This window comes from Myxine glutinosa, chromosome 12 (assembly GCF_964187855.1).
Source record: "Myxine glutinosa chromosome 12, kmMyxGlut1.1, whole genome shotgun sequence".
Lineage (NCBI taxonomy): Eukaryota > Metazoa > Chordata > Myxini > Myxiniformes > Myxinidae > Myxine > Myxine glutinosa.
Genome location: NC_136272.1, coordinates 74611349 through 74635706, shown reverse-complemented (window position 1 = coordinate 74635706; position 24358 = coordinate 74611349). Strand labels below are relative to the sequence as shown.

The following is a 24358-nucleotide window of genomic DNA, read 5'->3' as shown; positions in this document are numbered from 1 at the left end:
ATGTGGCACACCGCGTCTCTTCAAGAAGTAATCGACCCAGGATGAACTTGAACTGCCACAGGACCAGGCCGCATCACAGCGTGACCAAGCGGGTGGGATAGTACACTATGATTGATTAATTTAGTAGTTTTCAGACTGTCAGTGGTGAATCTCATCTCACTGTAGTTGGTTTCTAGACGTCATAAAAAATTGGTTGTCGAGATCACTGCAGCTTTGTTTTTGTATTGGACTAGACGGATTTCTGAGAAATGTGAATGTTAGGTGCATTTCTGGGTAAAAGTTGGGAACCTCACTTTTTAACATAATTAGGCTATGCTGAATTCGATTAACTCGGGTCCCAAGACGAATTTTGAGTTTTTGACCTTCTAATTAGCATAAACAAAATGGCCACCAAATTGCCATTTTTGGACAATTTCTTTGAACAAGCATTTATATATCATGTATATACATGCAGCTCTTTTACTTTAACTTTACAACTTTTACCCCAAAATGCACCTAGAAGCTCATAACAGCCTTTTTTCATAAATCCGTCTAGTCTATATTATGGTTGGCGACATATTGGGAAATGGTTTTAATAAGACAATGTTTCATACAACCATTTATTCTAAAATTAAGTATACATGCCCATGAAGCACAAACATTCAGGAATGTCACACATGTTGTTTTGCCAAACTACATCAAATTCATACAAGGGGTCTGATCATCACTCTGTTGCTGACAGACACACATTGATGTGCACCTCAACTCCGAATAGCGACATTTGCAGCGTCGAGTCTTGCATTGCTTTTGGCATGCACAACAAATCATCTCGAGGCAACTTTCTGGGATTGGACTCGGTGACATCAGAATAGGCTCTAGTCCTGAATCGCCACGTTTCCATCCCATTTCCACAGGTGCAGGAAGGTCAGGTATGGCACAATGAGCATTTCTCCATGCCATGACTTGATAGTGTACTCGCATCAAATGGAAATGAAGAGCATCACTTGTCAGTGACATTGCTTCTGGTTTACCAGACTTGGAGAACAACATATGTGGTGCTGAATCAACAGAGATTGTTCTGTGCACATTATATATTCTGCAGGCGAACGCTTCTGCAGATTTGATTGTCTCCTCTGTGAGTTCACCAATGCCCAAGTTCTTCAGCAGTTTATTCAAAACTCAAATTCGGCTTGGGAACCGGGTTAATCGAATTCAGCATACACTAATTATGTTAAAAAGTGAGGTTCCCAACTTTTACCCAAAAATGCACCTAAAAGCTTAAACATGGCCTTTTTCCATAAATTAGTCTAGTCTATATGTGATGCTTATGTCGAAGAGAGAAATGCCTACATGACATTTTAGGCAAGTGTACTTGCCCGTTGGTTGACAGTTGCCAATTTCTGATCATGTATGAACAAGGAGGTACCACCAATAAACCAATTGGAGGAAATAGTCAACTTATTTGGAATGTTGGTCTCTGCATCTAATATTGCCCCAGAAAACGTCCATTTCTTGTAAATTATTGCTGCTCTTCTGAGAATTTTGACACTTCCAAATGGTACTCGCATGCCTTCGTTAAGCTCAGTTGCTTACATTTCAGTATCCACAATGGCAGCATTTGTAGTTACCTGTAATACTCCTCGTTCTGACTCATTAGCCCTTTTAGGCTTGCCAAATAGATCATCAGGAATGTTTTCTCTGATAAATTACTTCAGATTATTTCTGTTTATTTCTGGGTGTGGTAGCTCATTTACGTGACCTGTTCGTGTAAGACGACTGAAGAGATTCCATTCCGAAAAAATTGCCATCTTCAAGAAGACCATGCCCTCCTGTGGGCTTTTTGTGAATAAAGCAAAACTTCTTTCTGTAACCGGATAGGACGGCATCAACTCGCGTGTTCTGAAAACCTGCTCTGCTGACCTGCAGTTCCTCCTTCTGCTGTTTTCACCTTATCATTTACGCTAGCCTGCATTTCGCAACCTTTTTAGCCCAGGACCCAATAAAAAACCCAGGCATCCAGTCGCAACCGCCCCCCCCCCCCCCCCACAAACCCTCACGGAAATATCGATCGCTTATGACGTTAATATCTTGGTAAGGGTTCGGTTCATCATCTTTGTACAGTAGTACAATTCGTAATTGAACAATAAAGCAAAGTGACGACAATCATACCAAACACTGTCCTTATTTTGTTGTTATTTTGTACGGATCTCCACGACCATGAGGAGAGAAAGAGAGCGAGAGACCACGCCCCCCTTGAGAATGAGCAGCGACTTCGATCACAGACACCGCCCACTTGATATTATTGTCAGCCAATCAGGCGTAAACTCCCTGCCTTGTTAGCAGCTTCGGAAGAGATGAATCCGCCCCTACGATGAATCCGGATGAAGATTTAATGAAGAAGATGAAGAAGATGATGAAGATGAAGATGAATCTCAAAACATTCATTGGCGGTGTATCTTTTGTGAAATAGAATAAAGCTTTAATTATTAAAGTGACACGCCAAGATAAGGTGTTTGAACTTTATTTTAATCTTCATCATGAATAGATGATGAACTTAAAATGTAACATGAACTGATAAACAAAACAAGAATAACTTTGACTGAAAAAACCCGATATGCATCTGAACTTATATCCAGGTTCAATGTTCCGTTATCATGAACGACATTAAATATACAACTTTCACTGATTAAGCCCGAAAGTGAAACTTACAAGCCTAATTCAAATGTTCCGTTAGCAACATTGTAGATGTGGATTATCCACATCAGTGCGATGGTTGACTTTGCATATTGGCTACGAGATCATCGATTCGGCTTTGAAGCGGCGACAATGCGATTCTCAGGTTGGCGCACAGGGCCACTGTCTCCAGTTTGTTTCGATACTTGGACTTCAGATATGTCACCGTTGAGAAACCTGCCTCACACATCCACGTCGTCGTGAATGGCATCAGGAACTTTACCGCGAGATGTGCAATCTCTGGGTACTCATGAGACACAGTCAGCCAAAACATTACTAAAGTGTCCTTCCTGAACAGTGTCTCATGTGTACCGTCGGACACGATGTCGATAAAGTCCTCTTTCAATCTGTTGGACAAGTTGCAGCACTGCTGAACGTCGACTGAATAAGGGTCTCGGATCCACCTCTTCTCCACGCGTGGATCAACAGGAAAGTATTCGTCAAATCGTTTGCGCAGGTTCACCAGATGTTCGACGATGACATCCTTAATGTCCACACGTTCCTCAACACTCTTGCTGAGCAGATCATCCAGGTTTTCAAACATGTCAAATTTATCATTGGTCTGTACTCTTCTCTTCCATAGATCCAGCTTTGACTTGAACGCTGCTATCTTGTCATACATTACGAACACGGATTTCGCCTGCATGTTCGTTTTGCCCTGGAACGATATGTTCAGATTGTTCAACAAGTTGAAGATGTCGGCCATGTAAGCCAATGTTGCGATGAATTTGTTGTTTTTGTAGTAGACTGCCAGGTCTGACCTAGCCACCTCCAAGAATGCGAGGACCTGGTCGCGAAGTTCATACAATCTTGCCAAAGCATCTTCTCTGGAGAGCCAGCGAACAGCTGCAAAATACAGCACCGTGGTGTGTTCTGCATCTTGCTCCTTACACAGCTCTGCAAACAACCTCGAATTAGGGCGCTCTTCCTGAGATGGTTGATTGTTTTCACTGCAATGCCCATTACTTCGGCAAGTCCAGGTGACATATCTTTCGCCGCTAATGCCTCGCGGTGGAGGAAGCAGTGGGTCCAGCTTGCCTCCGGTGCCACATTTTGGATGAGCTTAATGACACTGCTGCGCCGACCTGTCATCGATTCCGCACCATCGGTACAAATGCCAACACAGTCTTCCCACCTGAGGCTATGCAATGCGATGTGTTTGTTGACGACTGCGAATATTTCTGCGGCCGTGGTCTTTGTCTGTAGCTCGTCACATGCCAGAAGATCCTCCATAAAATCATCGCCATGCCGATAACGAACAAAGATGAGGATCAACGCCTTCTGTGCGATGTCCATTGACTCGTCCAACTGGATGACAAACTTGTTGGCCTCTAGGTTTGCGTACAGCTGGTGCTCGATGTCTTCGCTCATGTCTATTATCCGTCGGCGAATCGTGTCGGCAGAAAGCGGCATGGTGCTTAACTTGGAAGCCGCCGTCTCTCCAAGCACTTCTCTGCACATCACCTTGGCGCATGGCAGGATGAGTTGCTCTGCAATACAAGATAAATAAAATAACACATGAACATTTCTTTCACTTTATGATTAATCTTGATTTTGTTCCAAGGCAGGGGTCTTTAACCTGGGGAGCATGACCCCCATGGGGGTCGTTTGGGGGTTTTCCAGGGGTCATGAAGGGGTCATAATTAACATATCAATTTGTTGAGCCCATTTTTTGGAACCTAACAAAGGTACATACCGCACACAGTATTTTGTTAGCGTATGCGCGTACGTCACGACCCCCAGGTTAAGAACCGCTGTTCCAAGGCATTATAAAAATTCAATATGTACGATGTGATTGCCGTACGTACTTTAAAAAAAGAGGCAAAGTTTAAGAATGGCTGTATTGCAACAAACAATAAAATTTACGAAGTTGTGATATACCAACATATACATGGCACGAGTAATAGTAAGCAAGAACCCGACATCAATATTCTAAAGATGAAATGAAAAACGAAATTTAACTATACTTACAGCGCCATGTATTACTTTATGAACCTACAATCCGCCAATGCAGTGAAATACTTTTACGAAAAAAACCAAAAAACTTACCCGCAATAGTGTACGGTTTCTTTTCTTTGGCTATCTTCTCTGCCACCAGGTAGCTGGCTTTGGTCAGTCCCTTCGGCGGAAAAAACAGCCGAACTCATTACTGACTTGCTGTTGTTCATCTCGCGTTCTTTCCGGAGAAAAAACTCCCGCGACTTGTTGACATGATCTCCATGTTTCTTCTCGAGGTGCCGTTTCAGCTTTTGGGGCCTGAGGGACTCGTTGGCCAACACGTCAAGGCATATCACACACTGTGGTCGATGAACATTGTGCTTATCGATATTCAAGGTGAACCCATAGTTCAGGAACACAGGCTGATACTTTCTAGCCATGGCGAGTACCTTACGCACACAGCTCAATCTTTCGAATGAAAAGCAATGGACATTCAAGTGTCGGAAACTAAACGTATGATCTGACTGACCGGATGCACGCGCGGTACATCGCGGTAGAAGAGTCCACACTAGAAAGTTTGTGTCGGCGTTCGTTTGATCTCTGTTCTGTTCAGTCGGGAGAAGTAAATCGTCGATAAAGTTTTTTTTCCCACGATTTCTGAAACGATCGTGCAACCCATTGAAAATCCTTCGCGACCCAAACATTGGGTCGCGACCCATAGGTTGCGGAACGTCACGCAAGACCATCTTCCATGTGATTGGAAGTCAGCCAACATCACCGCATTAAGGTGCAAGAACTGATCCCCTTAACTACAAATATCCTTTACTACCCTTATTTTAAATTTGATTGTGTTCAATTTTGTGTCATATGTCCATTGGTATCATGAGTTTCTCGAAGCTCCAAGTAAAGCACAATGAACATTAAAGTAGAAAAAGCGTTACACAAATAAGTAATTTTGCAATAATTATTGATCTTGTGTACTGTACAGTACAAAAAAATAAAAGAATAGGAAGAACAAAAATCGAAGGAGGCAAGAAAGGAATAGGAACAACAGTCAGGTGACACAAAAATCCAATTAGGTGAGCAAGTGGTGAGAACAGCAACTGTACCTTGCAAGCGACACTCCAAGCTGCTGATGTTGTTCCAAGATTAAAAAGCAAATAAAACATCAGAATTCCTCCAGATTTTTTGCAATCGAGCCTAAAGTAACATAATAGACTGCGAAAAGAATGTCTGAAAAAGTAAAATTAAGGCGAAAATGATTGAGATAGAAAGCCTGTCGTCAGACGCTCTCCCACCAGGAGCAGAGTTACACAGCACACGTTTCATATATATACAGTATATTGTGAAGCTATGCTCGCACGATAAAGCCGGACAAAATGGACGACACCAGGAACGAAGTTTCACTGAGCTATTTATTCTAGCTCAACTCGAAAGAACTCAAAAGCACTGAAGAGCCCGTTAACACGGGCGGCAATTTATATCAAAAGTTCACCACACAAAAGCCACGCCTCTCAGGCGGGGCGTGGTATGCAAGTAAGTCAGCCACGCCTCTCAACGTGGCGTGGTATGCAAATCGAGAGTCCGCCCGGGCAAGGCAAGTCCGGACATGTCCGGGCGAGTCCGGGCAAGTAACCGCCCGCCGGTTACGTCATCGGCCGGTGCAAGGTGATTGTGTCATGCTTCCGGTAACCGCTACATGCGCCCCCCCAGAATTAACTTGCACCGGGAGAGTCAGTTTGAGGGGGGTCTTGATGACCCGGCCGAAACGACCCCTGGTGATTCGTGTGGGGGTGGTAGGTGGCGTGGCGGTGGATGGTCGGGCGGGGGGCTTGGTTGACGGGGGACGGCCCCGTCGTGGAGGTTGGTCGAGGTCCAAATGGGCCGGCTTGAGCCGGTCCACGGAGATGCGGTCCGGTTTGCCGCCGATGTCAATGATGAACGACTTGTCGTCCCTCTTCAGGACCCGGAAAGGTCCATCGTACGGCGGCCGGAGCGGTCCCCGGTGTGCGTCGTTCGGGATAAAAACGTACTCCGCAGTGTGAAGTGCTGGGGAGACGTGGGGTTGGGGGCAGCCGTGGTGGGACGTGGGCACGGGGCAAATCTCCTGGCAGCCTCCTGGAGGACCGAGCATTGGCGAGCCGCGGACAAGGGGCCGGGGGCGTCAGGGATGAACTCGCCCGGCAAGCGCAGTGGCTGGCCGTAGACCAGCTCGGCGGTGGAAGCCTGGAGGTCCTCTTTAGGGGCCGTTCGGAGGCCCAATAGGACCCACAGGAGCCTGTCGGCCCAACCGTCGTCCTGGAGGCTGGCCCTGAGAGCGGCCTTCATCGAGCGGTGGAACCGCTCGCACAAGCCTATGGCTTGGGGGTGGTAGGCCGTGGTGCAGTGTAGCTTGACCCCCAAGGCCTGGGCGACCGCGCCCCAAAGCTCGGAGGTAAATTGCGGGCCTCTGTCGGAGGAGATGTCCGAGGGGGCGCCGAAACGGGCAATCCAGGTGCCAATGAAGGCCTGCGCCACGTCAGCAGATGTTGTTGATGCCAACGGGACGGCCTCCGGCCACCTGGTGGTCCTGTCCACCATCGTGAGGAGGTGGGTGAAGCCCCGCGAGGAGGGAAGGGGTCCCGCCAGGTCCACATTTACATGGTCGAAGCGCCGCGCGGGCACGTCAAATGGTGCCAAGGGGGCCTGGGTGTGCCAGTGGACCTTCGCGCGCTGGCAGGCGACACAGGCGTTGGCCCAGTCGCGGACGTCCTTACGGAGCCCGTGCCAGACGAACTTTGCTGCCACGAGCTTCTGCGACGCTTTCCGGCCCAGGTGGGAAAGGCCGTGGAGGGCGTCAAAAATGTGCCGCTGCCATCCGGTGGGCACGATGGGGCGAGGTTGGTCCAGGGAAACGTCGCACAGGAGAACTGTGCCTGTGTCCTCGAAGGGGACGTCGGCCAACCGCAGGCCTGTGTCCGCTGTCCGGAGGGCTTGCACCGTGGGGTCGGCGGTCTGGTCGGCCGCCATGCGGGCGAAGTCCACACCGAGGTGGACGGCGTTCGCGCCGGACAGGGAGAGGCAATCGGCCACAGCGTTGTCTTTGCCCGTGACGTGCCGGATGTCCGTCGTAAATTCGGACACGGCGGAGAGGTGGCGCTGCTGGCGGGCCGACCACGGCTCTGCAACCTTGGCCATGGCGAAGACCAGGGGTTTGTGGTCCACAAACGCCGTGAACGGGCGGCCCTATAAAAGATGGCGGAAGTGGCGAACGGCCAGGTAAAGGCCGAGGAGCTGGCGGTCGAAAGCGCTATACTTGCGCTCGTTAGGGCGAAGCTGCCGGCTGAAGAAGGCCAGTGGTTGCCAAGCCCCGTTCACCCACTGTTCATGCACGGCGCCCACCGCGTAGTTGGAAGCGTCCGTGGTGAGGGCGATGGGTGCGTCGAGCGCCGGGTGCGCCAGCATGGTCGCGTTGGCGAGGGCCAGCTTAGCGCCCGTGAACGCCTCGTCCATCTCTTTGGTCCAGGCGACGTCGTGCTTGGCCGACTTGCCCCGGAGGGCTTCGTACAGGGGGCGCATGAGTTGGGTGGCGCGAGGCACGAACCGGTGGTAGAAATTTACCATCCCCAAAAATTCATGTCGGGCCTTGATGGAGCGGGGGCGTGGGAAACTTGTGACTGCCTCCACCTTGGTAGGCAGCGGGACGGCCCCGCGCTTCGTGATGCGGTGACCCAGGAAGTCGACGGCCGTTACGCCAAACTGGCATTTCGCCGGATTGATGATGAGGCCGTGCTCGCTGAGGCGCTCAAAAAGCGTGCGCAGGTGGATGAGGTGCTCCACCCGGGAAGTGCTGGCGACGAGAATGTCGTCCAAGTAGACGAAAAGGAAGGTGAGGTCGCGCAGCACGCTGTGCATCAGCCGCTGGAAGGCCTGGGCCACGTTCTTCAGGCCGAACGGCATGCGAAGGAACTCGAAGAGGCCAAAAGGTGTAATTACCGCCGTCTTCGGCATGTCGGCCGGCCGGACGGGTACCTGGTGGTAGCCCCGAATGAGGTCGACCTTGGAAAAGATCACCCGCCCCGCCAAACGGGCGGAAAAGTCCTGTATGTGTGGTATCGGGTACCGGACGGGGGTGGTGGCGTCGTTGAGACGGCGGTAATTGCCGCATGGTCGCCATCCGCCACCCGGTTTGGGCACGATGTGCAGGGGCGAGGCCCACGCGCTATTCGAGCGCCGCACAATGCCCAATCACTCCAGCGCGTCAAATTCCGCCTTCGCCACAGCGAGTTTGGTCGGGTCGAGGCGACGAGCCCTGGCGTAGACCGGTGGACCTGTGGTCGGGATGTGGTGTTCGACGCCGTGTTTGACGGCGACGGCCGAAAACGTCGGCTGCGTGAGGGCGGGAAACTCGGCGAGCAGGCGGGTGAAATCGTCCGCGGCCGGGAGCGCGCAGGCTAGCTTGGTTGGTGTGGAGCCGCTCAATGAGCAAGCGAGCAAGCTGAAGGTCTCCGCGTTGATGAGCCGACGCCGTTTGACGTCCACCAAAAGCCCATGCGCGCACAGAAAATCTGCACCCAGCAAGGCCATGGGCACGTTCGGCGTGATGAAGTCCCACCTGAAGCGCTGGCCCCCGAAGCAGAATGCGACGCTGCGCGAACCGAAGGTGCGGATGGAGGAGCCGTTTGCGGTGACCAAGGTGGGGCCGCAAAGCGCGGCCTGTTTGTCCTGCACCGAGGCGGGTATCACGCTCAGCTGAGCGCCGGTGTCACACAAAAAACGCCGCCCGGACGCTGTGTCCGTGATAAACAGAAGACTGCCTGAATGGCCGACGCTCATGGCAGGCAGCGAGCGCTGGCCTGGTCGTTTCCCGACCTGCCGAAAGTGCACGGTGGGCAGCACGTTCTGGCCTTCTGCCCGAACCTGGCGTGGTAGTAGCACATGGTCCGCTCTGGTGGAGGCTCCGGCGGTCGCGTCGGGTTCGGTCGACGGGGCGTCGCGGCGGCCGCTGCCGCCAGTGGCGCTGACTCGGCCGGTGGTGGCGCCGGCGTTGCCTCGGCCGGCCCAGGGTTCCAGGCGGCCGCTCCGACGTGTCGCCTGGCCGAGAAAAAATTATCGGCCTCCTTGGCCAGGGCGCGAGGGTCCGTGATGGGCGAGTTAGCCAAAGCTAACCAACCGTACCTGCCCGGGTAGCTGCCAGAGGAACAGCTCGCGGAAGAGGAAATCCGGGCTGTGGTCACCGAGTAGAGCAAGCATGTGGTCCATGTGTTCGGATGGACGGGCCTCACCCAGCTCCGGGAGGTCGAGCAGTTGTCGCGCGCGTTCGGTCTCCGTGAGTCCAAACGCACCGAGGAGTAGGCCTTTGAGCGCGCCGTATTTGTCGGCGTTCGGCGGGTTCTGTAGGAAGCTCAGGACCCGGGCAGCAGTGGAGGCGTTGAGCGCGGAGACCACATGGTGGAAGTGCGTCGTGTCCTCCGTAAAGTTCCGCAGGGCGAATTGAGAATCCGCTTGGGCGAACCAGACGGCTGCGTGCGATTCACAAAAGCCAGGGAGCTTCAAAGCTACAGATGACTCCATCGCCATGTTCTTGAAAAGGGGTCACCAATTGTGGAGCTATGCTCGCACGATAAAGCCAGACAAAATGGATGACACCAGGAACGAAGTTTCACTGAGCTATTTATTCTAGCTCAACTCGAAAGAACTCAAAAGCACTGAATAGCCCGTTAACACGGGCGGCAATTTATATCAAAAGTTCACCACACAAAAGCCACGCCTCTCAGGTGGGGCGTGGTATGCAAATAAGTCAGCCACGCCTCTCAACGGGGTGTGGTATGCAAATCGAGAGTCCGCTCGGGCAAGGCAAGTCCGGACACGTCCGGGTGAGTCCGGGCAAGTAACCGCCCACCGGTTACGTCATCGGCCGGTGCAAGGTGATTGTGTCATGCTTCCGGTAACCGCTACAATATATATATATACAGTGATCCCTCGTTTATCGCGGGGGTTGCGTTCCAGAACCCCCCGCGATAGACGAAAATCCGCGAAGTAGCGACCATATTTTTATTTTATTATTTATATATATTTTAAAGCTTTATGACCCTCCCCACACTCTTATTAACCTTTCCCACACTCTTATTAACCTTTCCCACACTCTTATTAACCTTTCCCATATTCTTATAAACACTTCCTATACTCTTAAACACTTTTTACACTCTTAAACATACGTAATTTTAACAACATATAAAATTCTAATGGGTAGTCACCATTGAAGATACTGTAGCGACCCATGGGTCCCCCAAGCAAGACCAGCATCAGAATCTCCTTGCTCCAGCCAGTGATGTCACCGGCGGGGATCCGCGGCGCAAGAGTGGCTGGTCACGTGACCACCAAAGCGTGCCGCGCGTGCGGGTATAATCAGCTACACCTGTTGATCACGTGACCACCGAAGCACGCCACGCTTGAGAGGCGTGGCTTTCGGTTTCGGTTTCTGGTTGTGCTTTATAATGCAGCCCGATAAACGGGCTTTTCAGTGTTCCCGAGTTGGTTTTGAGAATAAATATCTTCTCGGACGAGTTTGTGTCTTGCCCGTCATTTCGTCCGTATCAAGCAAGAGCCCCGGCTCTTCAATACTACAACTTGCGTGATGAAGATGATGATGAATTAGCTGTGCAGTACTGATGACGATGAAGGTGATGACGATGATGAATGTACTGCACAGCCAGAAAGAGCATTACAGTTACCCATTACGTGGGTAACTAGCGCAAGTGGAAGCTGCCGCATCTGCGTTTTCCATACGCACGACTCTTTGTCTCTTTGTCTACCCTTCTACTGTACACTATGTACAGTATTTTATTTCTTGTAATATGTTTTAATTACTGTATTTTTCTTATTTTTTTACGTTTTTTAATTTTTTAGGCTAGAAAATGCTTATTTTACCACAAAAATATTTAAAATAATAGTATATAAAAATACATTTATACCGCAAAATCCCGCGATATAGCGAAAAATCCGCGATATAATTTTACATATACTAGCGAGAAAAACCCGCGATGTACCGAAGCCACGAAAAGTGAACCGCGATATAGCGAGGGACGACTGTATACAGATAGTTCCCGACCTACGACGTCCGCGACTTACGACGACCCGGACGTACGACGACGGAACCGACGGGTGCAAAAAAAATTCAAATACGTTAAAAAAAAACTTAAAGTAAAGAAGAAGAAGCGAGTGAGAAAGCATGGTGGCGAGAGACGCTATGACGTCATCGCTCTCCAGGCAGCTTCTCCCACACGAGGCAGCAACGCAGCATCTCAGTTTGTAGCTCTGTGTTTCACACTGGCAACATCCCTTACGCTCCGTAACTCAGCCAAACCAACGATTACTCTACTACTACTGCCCTACTAGTTCTTCGCTGTTTATACCATACTGCAAGCATCATGTCTAGCAAGTCTAACCATGGCTGGTGACGATAACAAGAAGAGGAAGGCGATCAATCTTGAAGTTAAGCTCAAAATGATTGTGCAGCATGAGAACGGTAAAAGCGTTACCGCCATCTCACGTGACCTTGGCTTCTCCCACTCAACGGTGTATACCATCATCAAGGACAAGACTCGCATCCGAGAATCTGTGAGGGAAGCGGCGCCAATGGCCACAACTATCATCACTTAGAAGAGAAAAGGACACCAACGTTGATCGCTTGTCCAAATTCGATCGACAACTTCAGCAGACCCTAGCGTGTTACAGGGAAATTTACGATGAAAAAAGGAAGCAAACGGTTCAGCCAACTCTCGACGATTTCTTTAAAAAAAAAGATCCTATCGCCTCCACCTCCGACGCCTCCGCCACCACCTCCACCCTTTCCGTGTCTCCCAGACCAAACTCGTCACCATCACCGCCACCATCAACTTCGTCTTCAATCACCGATGATTCTTCAACAATAGACGACCCCGGCTCCTGATTTCAATATTATTGATACACTGTACATTTTATTTAGTACAGTACCTATTAAACTGCATTGTATATTTGTACATATTTTTTGTTTAATAAATTGCTATAAAGTCATATTTTTTTATTTCACCCAAATAATCCATGAATACGTACTTGAATACGTATCAATACATGGCACATAATAAAGTCATAACGGCGCTGAATGACCCTAGAGGTCCCAGTGCTTTGCTGTTGGCCTAAATCTCACATTCCATTCCAAAGTCATATGATGGAAAACGGACTTGAAAAATGTCCCAACTAATCCATGAATGCGTACTTGTATACGTATATTAATAGGTACATGTAATTCAAGCCAATAATAGGTACATGTAATTCAAGACATAATACTAACTTGAAATACATGTCCCATGTAATTAACGTCATGAGACTAACACATGATACTATGATAGCACACGTACTTTGGAGCTATGACCCAACTACTACCTGAAAAATACAGGTCCACAAAAGGGGGTCCGACTTCCGACGGAACCGACATCCGACGGACATGACGGAACGTAACCCCGTCGTAGGTCGGGAACTATCTGTATATATATTGTTGCGGATATGAGATTGGCCTCCATCCATATCCGCTTGTAAATATTCCCCTATTTCCCCAATACTTCCCAACTATCCCCAATCCCCCATTCCCTAGTCCCATTTTCTGTAAACAACACTCTGTAGCCCCGACCTTCCCCTATTTCCCCCATTAAATGTCGCATCCAGGTCCACCGCATCTCACGTAGACAACTATAGGACATCTTGCTAGTTATTCTTAGTCTATGTCAGTTAAGGACTCGTTTCCATTAATTCTGACTCTTCGTTGCACCAGAATGTGATTGTATGGCACCGTTAGAAAGTTTAGGACCTCCCAATACCTCCCCGCAGCTCTTCCTCATGGTACAACAACAACAACAACAACAGCGGCGGCGGCGCGGGGAGTGTGCGTCCTCACTCCGGCTTGGTTAGCCGCCATTGAACATGTGCTCCGACGGGGTTACCACGCAGGGGCTCGCTGTCAGCTCCTCGTCAAGGGCGGAGCCCGGTAACCCCCCGCACCCAATAGAAGCGGCGGACCGATTCCATCTGGGGCGGAGACAACGAGCCGAGGGAGTGTCACTCCCCGCTGAGCATGCGCAGGAAGAGGGAGGTGACGTCAGATGCGCCCCCAGCTTGGAGAGAGAAGACGCCACCTCCGAGCGCGGCAATACCTCCCCGCATCTCTGGACTGGACCGAGCTGTATCCTGTCCCTGAGCCAAGGTGCACCTTGTGCTATCGACTGCCTGTCCTTCCCTGCCATCAATCCCCGTGTAAGTCAGTCTTGTCCCGTTTGTCTGTGGTCTGTCGGGGATAAGATAAGACTGTGTCTAAGTGCCCATCTTTTCTGTGCTTTACCTCTTACCGTGTAATCTACCCTTTTCTGCATCACCAATTATATCCTCCTCCGGAGGTCTTGAGAACTGTACCCCTTGTGTCGTTCCATTTAATCCCAGCCGTTGTGTCCTTTCCTTCATTGATTTAGCATAGCGCGATTCGGCCAACGTTCGAGTGGAATCGGGCGGGATAGGGTTCTAATCGGGGAGTAACTGTTCGGACGCGGTAATACCAAACCGCTTGGTAAACTAACATCTAAAACCGCGTCTGTAACAATTGGTGTCGAGGAGTGAGATCGGACCCGAAGCGCGCTTCACGCGCTCGAAATTATTAACGGCGAAATTTGATTTTTTTTACAAAAATAAAAACCCGAATTTTGAAAGTCGCGCTATGGCAGATCAAGACGGCTGGGTTCCGGTAGAGGAGTGAGGCAGGGTCGATCCAGGACCAAATTGAGGGACATGAGGAGAGCGAAGCAGTGAGGGTGGCAGGGTCGCAAAATGGCGCCTCGCACATGGCCACGGCGACCGCGCCCGCGAACGTAGTAGCGCCGCTGGTAGATTTGAACCTTTTTTTAATACAAATGAAGGCCCTTATGGCCCAGAATAGCGAGAAATTGAGGGAGGACATGGGGTCCAATAGCGAGAAATTGAGGGAGGACATGGGGTCCAATAGCGAGAAATTGAGGGAGGACATGGGGGCCCAGATCGGAGGGTTAGGGAGTAGAATAGAGGGATTAGACAATAGATTAGGGGAAATACAGGAGGGGTTAATGGGGGTAGAAAACAGAATGGCCGCTCAAGAGAATCAAATGGAAGGCATGCAAGAGGGGTTAGAGGGGTTAGAAAACAGTATGGAAGGCAAATTGAGGGACATGAGGGACCAAGCGGAAAGGGAAGTTAACAAATGGGGCAGCAGATAGAGGGGGTCAGAATGGGGGTAGAAACTAAATTGGATGCTCACAGGGAGGAAATGGAGCAGATGAGGGTGGCATCTGGGCAGGAGATGCAAGTGATGGGAGAAGAGATCAGAAGAGGTGTGAGTGAGGAGGTCGGAGGAGTGCGCGAGGAGGTGAGGCACTGTAAGGAGCGCATGGAGAAGGAGGTGAGAAAGGGGACTGTAAAATTGCAAGGTGGTATAGAGGAGTTGACGCTGGGAGTAGAACTGACAGTGGGACAAAAGGAGTTGGGGGACCAGGTAAAGAAGAACACAGCGGTAATAGAGGGTTTAAAATCGACACAGAAGGAGATGAAAAAGGACGTAGGGGTAATTAAAAAAGAGTGTCAGACGGTACATGAGGACCTGACGAGGAAAATGAACAAGGTGGTAGAGGTGATGGAGGCTAAAGAGCGGGAGGTGCGGGAGCACATAGAAAAAAATAAGGTGGAGTTAGAGGAAGAACTTAAGGGGGCGCACGAGGAGATGAAGGAGGTGAAGCAGAAATTAGAAGAAGTGGAAGAAGGGGTGAGCGAAATTAAGAAGCGACGGAGAGAGGATAAGAAAGAGATAAAGGAGGAAGTAAAAGAATTGGTCCAAAGTCTGTGTTCGGATCGTGATGATGTGCTCATTAACCGGATGAGGGATTCGCAGGTGATGGAGGAGAAGCGAAGAGGAAGAGGACCCGGTGTAAGTGGTGACCAATATGGTCGTGCGTATGATGCGCCAGGTGATTTAATGAGCTTGGGGGTCGAGATGGACCCGGGTGTTCGTGAGAGGCCGTTGGTGAAGTGTGCGACAGGTCTGGTGTGCGAAAAAGGAGGTGTGCGAGAAAGTCCGACCCTGGGGTGTGTGAGGAAAAAGTGCACGCCAAGGAGTGAGTGTGCCGTCGAGAGTGAGTCGGTCGTAGCGCGTGTGCGAGGGAACACATGGAAGCGCGTAGTGAGGAGTGTTACGGAGGGTGTAAAGGGAGAATGCACGCCTGTGGTGAGTGTTACAGAGGATGTAACGGGAGAGGGTGTGCGAGAAAGATGTGTGACGGACAGGTGCCTGGGGAAAGAGTGCGCTGTCGAGAGTAAGGGTGAGTGCGCGACCGAGAGTGGAGGTGAGAGTAGTGAGAGTGACATGGAGCGTGAGTTGGTTGTGACAGGTGAGCGAGGATGTACACCTGGCATGGAAGGATGCACACCTGGAATGGTAGAGCGTGTGTGGGAATGCACACTTGAGTTGGTCGTGAGGCACGTGGTTGGGTGTGCGGGTGAGAGCACACCTGTGATTGTCACAGAGGAGGTGACCGAGGAGGGGGCGCGAAGAGGTGTGTTGGTGAGGTGTGCGAACAACGAATGTGTGCCAAAGTGTTCGGTGGTCAGGTGTGTGACCAAGGCTGTGAGGGGAATGAGTGTACTGAGGTGTGTAAGGAAAGGTACGAGGAGCATGGGAACAGCTGGATGTATGAGCAAGAAAGGGGTAGCGTATGCATGTAAGCATGCAGGTGAAGCATCGACGGTAACCGGGTTAGAGGTTAGAACGACTTATAGCCGAATCGGGCCCTCGGTGCGCGTCGGGCAGCTTCGCGTGCCGCGAGGACCAGCGGGGATCCGAACCACGGCGGTTTCGAAAGAACCGCCGTACGCGATCCACGCTGGGCCTCGCTTTGAACGGCCGCGTCCGTGCTCCACTAGGCGGAGCTGGCAGCCCGATAGGAAGGGTCGTCATGGCGACCACTTTTTGTTGAGGCATTCCGGCAGGTCGAGATCGGGCCATGGGATGGCTCCGTGCCGAGATGGTGCGTGGGATCTCGGCCCGGGTAAACCTCCTTCCCTGCACCGAATGCGGGACGTATCCAGCCGCTGGCACCAAACAACCCGCATTCATGGCTTGGCTGTACGAAGCCGGGCTGTAGACGTGAATTGGCGCACCGAGAGGCATTAGTAAGTAGACTGTAATGATGAGGTTAGTGTTTTGGACCCAAAATTAGAAAAAAACAAAATTTGATGATTGGCAAAGGATTGGCAGTAATGATTGGCAGATGATGAGTAGTGATTGGCAAATTTTTGATTTGTTGAAATTTGATGTGCAAACTTGGTAGTGGGAGATGCCCGATGTGGTGGGATGGCAACTCTGTCATCCCTCACAAATTGTGGGGCAAATGCGCAATAGTTTATGGGGTGGCTATGACAACCGAGCCAGGGAGGGCTTGGTTATATTGATAGGGATCTAGCGAAGATGACATTAGGTAACGTTAAGGTTAGTTAGTGACTGATACCTGTAGTGGGGACGCAGGTAGATTAGTGTGGATTATAATGACGAGGGAGCGCAATAGTTTAAGGGGACGACTGGGAAGCGCAAGTTTCAGAGGGGAGTAGTTAGATGAGATGATGCTGTGTGAGAAATGGAGCAGTGTATGAGTAGTGAGTGTTGTGGATCAGCGCGAATGCGCTTGGGGAGAGAAGGGTGCAGGTGGCACCAGGTGTGAGAGCACAGGTGTGCAAGTAAAGGTGGTGTGGAGAGAGTTGGAGTAAGTGGTACGGAGTGGTGTGCATGGTGCGAAGGTGTGGATGGGGGAAGAGTGGACCCCCATCACGGATACCCGGGGCGGGTAGTGTAAGTGTTAGGTAGAGGGTATAGGTAAATTGTGGTTGGATATTGGCATCTGTGGTGCGGGTGGAAGAATGGTATTGTGGATGGGTGCATTAGTGTTGTGGAAATGGCTGGGCATGTAGCCTGTTAGTGTGTGTAGTTGGTTTGGGCACTCCACCACTGTGAGGATGTCGGCCAGGTGAGGCCGCAGGTGGGCTCTGGGAGCCGTTAGTGTCAGTGGGTGCCTGAGGATCCCGGGTGTGGATCGGGCAGCCCGTGCCAGAGAGGGCACTGAGGGGGTGAGAGTGCGAGAGGGCCTTCCCCAGTTAGTTAGGTTAGGGTGAGGAGCAGGTAAGCTCGGGTGGCAACTACAGTGGTGGAGGTGTGCAGGTGGGTAGACCTGCTGGGAGAGCTACACGTCACAGCCCAGAAATTGTGCGAGGGCACCGGGAGATGAATCGGGGGCGTGAGACCCCAAATTGAGAAGCACCACAGTTTGGTCAATGGGAATTGGTTTTTAGAACCCATAATGTAAGTTGGCCAATGGATTGGCAGGGAAAGACCCCGGGTAATGTAAAGTTGTTAAAGTCATTTAGGAAATAGTTAGGATTGATGAACCTGTCGCACCATACGCAGCCACTTACCTGAGGTGATGATGATGACTCCACACCTGTGTTTTCTTTGTTCTGTGTGCAGGAAAGGAGAATTGCTGTTGGATTTGTGAGACGCATCACGACGTGGATGAGACATTGGGGTGATTCCATCTCTCCCTCCTTAGGAGGGACTGATGATGAATTGGTGATGGCAAATTTTGATGTTTAGTTGGAGATGGCAAATTTTGATGAGAGTTGGAAATGGCAAATTTGATTGGTTAGGAGGGAGAGAAGACGAATTTGGTTTATGGGAGGAACGGGGAAGACAGTAGGGACGTTTGTTGATGTGTAAAGTAGATGTTTATGGGTAGTGTTGTGTTTTGTGGTTACAGTAAGGGGTAAGGGAGGGGCAATGTAGGTTACCTGGTGGGGGGGGGGGGGGGCGTACGGTAGGAACGTACCTGTATCACCTGGTTCCCATGTGCCCCTAGTGTGCATTACCTTGTATTGCGTGCACTTTTGCGCCCTTACCACCTTACTCAATTGTCTTCTTTTGTCTCCCACCTCCGAGGATCTGGCTTTGGGGCAGAGAGAGAGGAGAGAGAGGTGCTGGCTCTGCAGTTGTGGGCCTGTACTTTCGCTGCTTGCTGCCTGGATCGATACACCATATGGACCGCAATTTTTGTGGCCGCCCACCATGGACCGCAGTTCTTTTGCGGGCAAGCACCACCCGTTGATGGACCTCTGGGTCAACGTGGCACCTATGCCATAGAGGTGAACCACTATAGTTGGCCCCCCTGACGGCCACAATTTAGAAATGGACGCGGTTGGCGCCTTTCTTTATTTCTAGGGAAGCCAGGACACCAAGTGGGCTCCAAGGCAAGACCAGCGGCAGAACATCGGCCGGCTGCGACACCACCGGTGATTATTGAACACTTTATTGGTGCACCGGATGGTGCTGACTGTACATGATGGGGTGGTGCTTTTGGTGCTTGGATGGGGTGCTCTGCACATTATTAAAGGCCGTAGGGCCACAGAGCACTCGTGGGTTGGTGTATCGATGCTGGCATGCGTGCTTTCTCTATGCATAACATCTGCATGTGTTCCTCAAAGAACAGGTCCTGGATCGTAGTGTAAATATCAGTGTAGTGTTGTATAAATGATGCTCCCTACCGGCTGTATGTTTAGTTTGAGGATTCTTTCCGCGATTTGGTTATCCTGTGGGTGTGTTTCTGTGAGGAGAAGGGTGCAACGTCGCAGGGGGACATATTTACTCATTTGTGAACATCTGTAAAACTGTCGCACTCAGGGTTGAGTTAATAGTAGAGGGAACTACATCTGAGTGCCACACTAAAGTAAGTAAAAATTTATCGGGTCGGGCCGCCCCGAGGTAGAGAAGGGTGCAATGTTGCGGATATGAGATTGGCCTCCATCCATATCCGCTTGTAAATATTCCCCTATTTCCCCAATACTTCCCAACTATCCCCAATCCCCCATTCCCTAGTCCCATTTTCTGTAAACAACACTCTGTAGCCCCGACCTTCCCCTATTTCCCCCATTAAATGTCGCATCCAGGTCCACCGCATCTCACGTAGACAACTATAGGACATCTTGCTAGTTATTCTTAGTCTATGTCAGTTAAGGACTCGTTTCCATTAATTCTGACTCTTCGTTGTACCAGAATGTGATTGTATGGCACCGTTAGAAAGTTTAGGACCTCCCAATACCTCCCCGCAGCTCTTCCTCATGGTACAACAACAACAACAACAACAACAGCGGCGGCGGCGCGGGGAGTGTGCGTCCTCACTCCGGCTTGGTTAGCCGCCATTGAACATGTGCTCCGACGGGGTTACCACGCAGGGGCTCGCTGTCAGCTCCTCGTCAAGGGCGGAGCCCGGTAACCCCCCGCACCCAATAGAAGCGGCGGACCGATTCCATCTGGGGCGGAGACAACGAGCCGAGGGCGTGTCACTCCCCGCTGAGCATGCGCAGGAAGAGGGAGGTGACGTCAGATGCGCCCCCAGCTTGGAGAGAGAAGACGCCACCTCCGAGCGCGGCAATACCTCCCCGCATCTCTGGACTGGACCGAGCTGTATCCTGTCCCTGAGCCAAGGTGCACCTTGTGCTATCGACTGCCTGTCCTTCCCTGCCATCAATCCCCGTGTAAGTCAGTCTTGTCCCGTTTGTCTGTGGTCTGTCGGGGATAAGATAAGACTGTGTCTAAGTGCCCATCTTTTCTGTGCTTTACCTCTTACCGTGTAATCTACCCTTTTCTGCATCACCAATTATATCCTCCTCCGGAGGTCTTGAGAACTGTACCCCTTGTGTCGTTCCATTTAATCCCAGCCGTTGTGTCCTTTCCTTCATTGATTTAGCGTAGCGCGATTCGGCCAACGTTCGAGTGGAATCGGGCGGGATAGGGTTCTAATCGGGGAGTAACTGTTCGGACGCGGTAATACCAAACCGCTCGGTAAACTAACATCTAAAACCGCGTCTGTAACAATATATATATAAAGAGAGAGATTTGGTTGAGATTGAATCACTAATGATGAAATGCATCGACCAAAGACAGAAACAAAATTGCATATTTTAGTAATGATGATGATGATGATGATAATGATGTAACTAGACAAGCCCTCAAGTGTTGTCAACTAGCGCTATTAAGGGCCGGTCCGCATGTGCTATGGAGCTGTACGTGATGTGTATCGACGCCCAAGCACACACACAACACACAACACACAACACACACACACACACACACACACAGACACACACACAGACACCTACCTTTTCATGGTGCAGACACCTACGCAAGTTGAACACCTCTCACATGTTATGCCAAATACTCCGGGTTGCGTGCACTCGCAGCGGCCACATTTGCAAAGGCCACGACCACTACACAGCTTGCCATCTACTGATTGGCAGCCATCGGTGATTAAACTACAGCTGCAACTCGGTCCTATCCAGTCAGGCATACACATGCATTCTCCGCAAATGCACTCTCCATGACCTGCTTACCACAGGGCAGGGAAAAAAAACGAGGTGAAAGAGACTTAAGAAAATAACAATCAAAATGTTTTCATACACAATATTGAATTCACACATGCAGCACACTGGGAACAATGCTATATCACTTTTCAAGAATAAAAATGTAATTTATGTGGGTACATTCATTGTAGAATTATATATTCATTTGGATTATTTTGGAAAGGAAGCAATTTTCTGCAGAGACTGTCCAATTTCCCTCGCATGGCAAATTAAATAGGCATGGACAACTGCTTTTGCCACTCTTAGCCTTTAGATTTTCATCTAAATTGCTTCCTCACTCATACTGTGCTTCTGTCTGTCGGGGTATCTGGTCTGATCAGTTCCTGAAAGATACGGCATATGACGAGTGCAGAGCCAGCAGGGGGCACCATAATCACAGAACATGCCATCTGACAGAAAGGAAAAAAATTAACTGGCTATCCCATCTACCTGCAATTGGTTGTGGATATTAAGGATGCACAGATATTCTTGGAAACCGAAGGCCTCACCTGAGCAAAGAACACCATTGTGCTGGAAGCAGGAGAAGTCATCACACTCACAAAAAGGACCAGAAATTCGACCAAACTCATTGTGGAAACAGTTGCACTGGCCACACACGCAGTCACCACGTCCACTGCACATTGTTTGCTGTCCTTCCGCTCGGCAAACTTTGTCCTGATTGTAAAGAGGGTGAAACACAACAGTAAGACGTGAACGTTGTGGAGTGTATTGTTGACTTTATTCCAATGGATAATAACAGTGTCTTCTCAAAAGCAATAGCTAAAACATTTGTGCACAGCAACTATCGGGGATGCTTATTTGCGGTGGTTGTACCCCCAACACAAGTCAAAGGGCAAATCTCCTCCACTTTTATCTGCTGCTCAGATTCGTCATGGCAGCGTGGCAATGGTCAGAGCTCCGATCAGTCCCCATGGACCGGCCCACTCCATGATATCTCTCTCGCGCGCTCTCTCTCTCTCTCTTTCTCTCTCCACCCCTGTCTCTGTGTTTCCGTGGCCTTCCATCTCTCTGTCTGTTTCCATCTTCCATCTCTCTGTCTGTTCCATGTATTATTATCTCCTCCCAATCTCTAACTGTCTTCTTTCTATCACCTGTGCCCCTCCTTCTCTTTATATCAACTATCCATCCCTCCCCACACCCTCAGTAGATACATTAAGATGGATTATTATGTTCTAAGCACTTGAAGTGATACTGTGCCCTCTGGTTTAAGTCTCTTAAAATAGGTTGAAATGTCCATAATTTGTATTGCCACTATGGCAGATTTGTTCAACGGCAAAATCATCTTTATCATGATGTGTAATGGCTGCGACACTATCATCGGAAAATAATGTTAGCGTGCTTCTATAATTATTTAATTTACATCTAGTGTCCTTGCAGCATCCCCTACTTTTGGTTGGTAAATGTGTACAACAGAAATTCGACAATTTGATTGGGAAAAGTCATTTCTTATGACTGCAATACCAAATTGTACGGATGAAATAGTTGTGTAAAATTTTGAGAACAAAAAAAATAAAGAAATACTTTGACTCCTTTATAAAAATTGTTAATAAAATCGAACAGTTAATCAGTCAAACCATAAATGATAAGTAACCTAGAGCTGAAAGATGATGTAATTTTTGCAGAAATTAGATTCACCACTGTGGAGACAGAGGTGATTAGTTGGCGGCTCCATTTCACTGCTCGGTTAGGCTCGGCTCTGAAACTTTGCATTAAAGGATGTTCATTCAGTCACATACTTCCTCTTCAGAATTATGAGGAAAATGTAGGGGGGACTGCAGGTGTAAGTAGTCTAAAGAGTGTACAGGTTGAACTTTAAGGAATGAATGAGAGCACTCTTTTCTTAGAACATGAGCCCATGTTGCTGTTTTAAACACATCCAAGCAATTTTTTAATTAATAGAACCAAAAAACATCACATTTTCAGCATAGACAAGGTAACAAGCTTCACCGTGCCCATACGAGCTCTGCCAACCATGGCCTATTCACATTGTCTCTTTTAGTTGGCATAACTAACAGTTGAGCAAAAAAACAAGTTTTCCACAATATGTACCTTGTTCTGTGTAGACCAGCCGTCATCCTCACATTCACAGCTGTGGCCAAAGTAACCCGGGTGACAGAAGCAATCTCCACACTCCAGCCTGCCCCTTCCATGGCAATGGGAGCTTTTTTCCTCAGTTTTACCTTGGCAGGAACATTCACAGTGCATGTGTACTTTGACAAGTAAGGTGTCCAGGAACCCAGCAGGTTTGATGTTGAACTGCTGTTCCTGGTCAGAGCCATGACAACTCTTTGCTTTGACTGCAACGTGGAAAGTCGCCTGAAAATCAAATATTACAAACAAGTTGTGATATAGATCCTACAAAGGCTTCATAACAATAATCGACCCTCATAATAATATACACACTGTGATTTGAAAGAAACAAATATACACTACATGACCAAAAGTATGTGGACACCCCTTCTAATTAGTGGATTCGGCTATTTCAGCAACACCCATTGCTGACAGGTATATATAATCGAGCACACAGCCATGCAATCTCCATAGACAAACACTGGCTGTAGCATGGGCCGTACTGAAGAACTCAGTGACTTTCAACGTAGCACCGTCATAGGATGCCACCTTTCCAACAAGTCAGTTCGTCAAATTTCTGCCCTGCTAGAGCTTCCACGGTCAACTTTAAGTGCTGTTATTGTGAAGTGGAAACATCTAGGAGCAACAACAGCTAAGCCACGAAGTGGTAGGCCACACAAGCTCACAGAACGGGCCCGTCGAGTGCTGAAGCACGAAGTGCGTAAAAATCGTCTGTCCTCGGTTGCAACACTCTCTACCGAGTTCCAAACTGCCTCTGGAAGCAATGTCAGCACAACAACTGTTCGTCGGGAGTTTCATGAAATGGGTTTCCATGGCAGAGCAGCCGCACACAAACCTAAGATCACCATGTGCAATGTCAGGAGTTGGCTGGAGTGGTGTAAAGCTCACCACCATTGGACTCTGGAGCAGTGGAAACACGTTCTCTGGAGTGGTGAATCACGCTTCACCATCTGGCAGTCCAACGGACGAATCTGGGTTTGGCGGATGCCAGGAGAACACTACCTGCCTGAACGCAGTGTGCCAACTGCAAAGTTTGGTGGAGGAGGAATAATGGTCTGGGGCTGTTTTTCGTGGTCCGGGCTAGGCCCGTTAATTCCAGTGAAGTAAAATCTTAACGCTACAGCACACA

General features: G+C 49.5%; 2 protein-coding genes across 3 annotated transcripts in view; both read right to left on the bottom strand.

Annotated features, from left to right (window-relative positions):
* The window catches only part of LOC137437527 (integrin beta-5), a 129051-nt gene that overhangs the window by 45026 nt on the left and 59667 nt on the right, over positions 1-24358 (bottom strand). For both annotated transcript variants that reach the window (XM_068131920.2, XM_068131921.2), the window contains exons 10-12: positions 23188-23454; positions 21627-21792; positions 20878-21100 (exon numbers count right to left, since the gene is read on the bottom strand). In XM_068131920.2, coding sequence (XP_067988021.2) covers positions 20878-21100; positions 21627-21792; positions 23188-23454 — 656 coding nt within the window. The remainder of the gene's footprint in view (positions 1-20877; positions 21101-21626; positions 21793-23187; positions 23455-24358) is intronic.
* Positions 2485-5828, bottom strand: LOC137437530 (zinc finger BED domain-containing protein 5-like). The gene is made up of 2 exons (XM_068131931.2): positions 4762-5828; positions 2485-4202 (listed from the first exon to the last, which is right to left on the bottom strand). Exon 2 carries the CDS (start codon positions 3416-3418, stop codon positions 2741-2743), a length of 678 nt encoding a protein of 225 aa, XP_067988032.2. The 5' UTR covers positions 3419-4202; positions 4762-5828; the 3' UTR covers positions 2485-2740.

Excerpts from the sequence above, each read along its gene's own strand:
- LOC137437530 (XM_068131931.2), bottom strand. The coding sequence starts at position 3,418 with ATGGCCGACATCTTCAACTTGTTGAACAATCTGAACATATCGTTCCAG.